The 2,308-nt window shown below is 44.4% G+C and overlaps 1 protein-coding gene across 1 annotated transcript; it reads right to left on the reverse strand.

Annotated features, from left to right (window-relative positions):
* Positions 1-208: 208 nt before the first annotated feature.
* LOC135634968 (transcription factor MYB4-like) lies at positions 209-2,062 on the reverse strand. The gene is made up of 3 exons (XM_065145744.1): positions 1,505-2,062; positions 1,291-1,420; positions 209-1,142 (listed from the first exon to the last, which is right to left on the reverse strand). The coding sequence occupies exons 1-3, from the start codon at positions 1,779-1,781 to the stop codon at positions 545-547; spliced, it is 1,005 nt and encodes a 334-aa protein (XP_065001816.1). The 5' UTR covers positions 1,782-2,062; the 3' UTR covers positions 209-544.
* Between the last annotated feature and the right edge of the window lie 246 nt (positions 2,063-2,308).

Here is a 2,308-nt window from a genome sequence, read left to right on the forward strand (position 1 = left end):
GCATTCTTGTTTCATCTTTTAAAATTAATGTAATTTTTTTTCTACTAAAACTTATAATAGGTAGATTTGAATTAGCTTTTTTAACATCCGCTGGTATTATGATGTTTTCATCTGCTTTCGTTCTTAGGTTTCATTTAGGGTTTTCATTGGGATGTGCTTTATGTCCTAAGTCAGTGAGATTTGAGTCAATGGCATCTGTCTTTGCTTGCAACACATTGATTGAGGACGAAAGAAAAAGAAGGAAAACATCAAAAGCTCTACAACTGAGTAACTCAATATAGTACAAAGTCCAACAAGAATCTAATCTTAGTTGCACTCTGTCAAGCTCTTAATTACTGATTCTGACTTATATGTCCATGTGACCCTTAAACTAATCCTCAGCAGCCCTTTGTCTCAAGCAACTGCAGATTTGGATCAGCAGACATCGACCTTTCTTTATATCAGGAAGTTGCACTGAGTTTAATGCCATGCCCACATACAAAATCCAGTTGTCTTGATTCCTGATGCTTTGAGACATTGGTTGTATTGTGAATGATGCATGGATTCACAGGGAAACATATTCATCATCAAGATCTGACCTTTTCATGTTTGCAGTCAGAAACGTATTGGCTATAGGGTTGTTGTTCATGCTGCCATTGTTGCAGTGCCCAAAGGTAGAGATCAGAAGCTGCTTGATCTCCTCATGGTTGTATTCCGGTCCATTGTTATCTACCTGACACCCTCCTTCAATAAACAGTTTGTTGCCTTCCATAGCACCATAGATATCTTCTAGTCCATCTTTGACATCGCTGAACCGAGTGCAGCTGCCATCAGATGAGCTGAAGGTGATCGTATGATGCTGATGATATGGAACCTGCAAGAGATCACTAGAGATCGCGGCGGTGGGGAAGGACTTCCACATGTCATGGGAGGTTGCAGGAAAGCCTTCTTCTTCTTCAGTGAGGAAGGGTTTTGGAGCGGTGTAACAGCCAGCTTGTGGTGGCGAGGATTGTAAAGGGAAGAAAGGCTGGTGTTGTTTCTGTTGATGTGGTTTCCTTTGGGAAGGAGCGATTCCGAGGAGTTTCTTCTTGAGCTTGGTGTTCCAGTGGTTCTTGATGTCATTGTCCGTCCTGCCTGGGAGCTGGGAAGCGATGACAGACCACCTGCACTACGTTGGCTTCGCCATTAAGATCATGGGCATAGGCGGACAGTACGGATGAGATACTTCTCTTCGTGCAAGCACACAAATGGGGGTTTCTCTCTTCCTTATCGAGGAGAATCAACAGAGAAGTGAAGAAGGATGCTTCAAACCTGCTTCCAATGGTGGCGAAGAGGCTGCAGATGATTCTGTCTTCTTCTTCTGAGAACTCCCCATGTTTTATGTTGGGCCTCAGGTAGTTGAGCCATCGAAGTCTGCAACTCTTCCCACATCTCTTCAGCCCTGCCAAAATCACCAAAACAACAATCGAACAACCACAACTTCGAGGGAAAGAAAAAGGGCACAAATCCAATCTATGTATCTTACCTGCTTTATGAGGGAGAGCGATCCAATTCCCACCGGTGCCATGCTTCTCTATGAACTCCTTCAGCTTGGAGTCCTCCTCAGGTGACCAAGGACCCTTCTTCACGTTAGCCTTGTCACAGCATGGAGCCCTCCCCATCTCCCCAAACCCAAGGAGGAACTTCTCGCTTGTATTACACCAGTATGAGGTTGCAAGTTGCAGCTGGTGATGCTCGAGATACAGCCTCTGAGGAGAGAGACAACAACACAGAAAGCAAGAGACTGAACTGAAATAATACATGGAAGCTGTAAGAAAGTCAAAGGTTAGCCTGTCTGGTTTCCATCATTTCGAACCTCTCTACAGTAACTTACCATCTTTCATATTAAGGCCATACCTGTACTTACCAGGGCTTCCCTCTCTCTCTCTCTCTCTCTCTAAAAATTCAGATCCTGTTTCGTTTTCCGGGATGAAAAAGTCTATCTGGAAGAGTGAGGAGCGAGTGAAAGAGATGGCTGGATGGTGGGGATTTTGCTTGAGAACTAATTTTCTAGTGACGTCTTCCCATGGCCAAACAGTAGGTCAAGAGCATAGGTGATGGAGAAGAAGAAGTAGGCTGGGTGACGAGACCCAACCTGATACAGCTGCATGTGGGCTTGTGAACTGTGTACAACCCTGAACTGGATCGATTAGGTTATGACATTTCGTACAACAATGGCCTCCTTGGTTTGATTCTGCTACTGTTTGGCTTTGAAGCTTGAAACTTGCATATGCGTGCTTGCATCTGCCGCAGTGGTAAATGCTTAAGAGTCAAGTGAAGTACTGTGCAT

The sequence above is a fragment of the Musa acuminata genome, chromosome BXJ3-4 (assembly GCF_036884655.1).
Source record: "Musa acuminata AAA Group cultivar baxijiao chromosome BXJ3-4, Cavendish_Baxijiao_AAA, whole genome shotgun sequence".
NCBI lineage: Eukaryota > Viridiplantae > Streptophyta > Magnoliopsida > Zingiberales > Musaceae > Musa > Musa acuminata.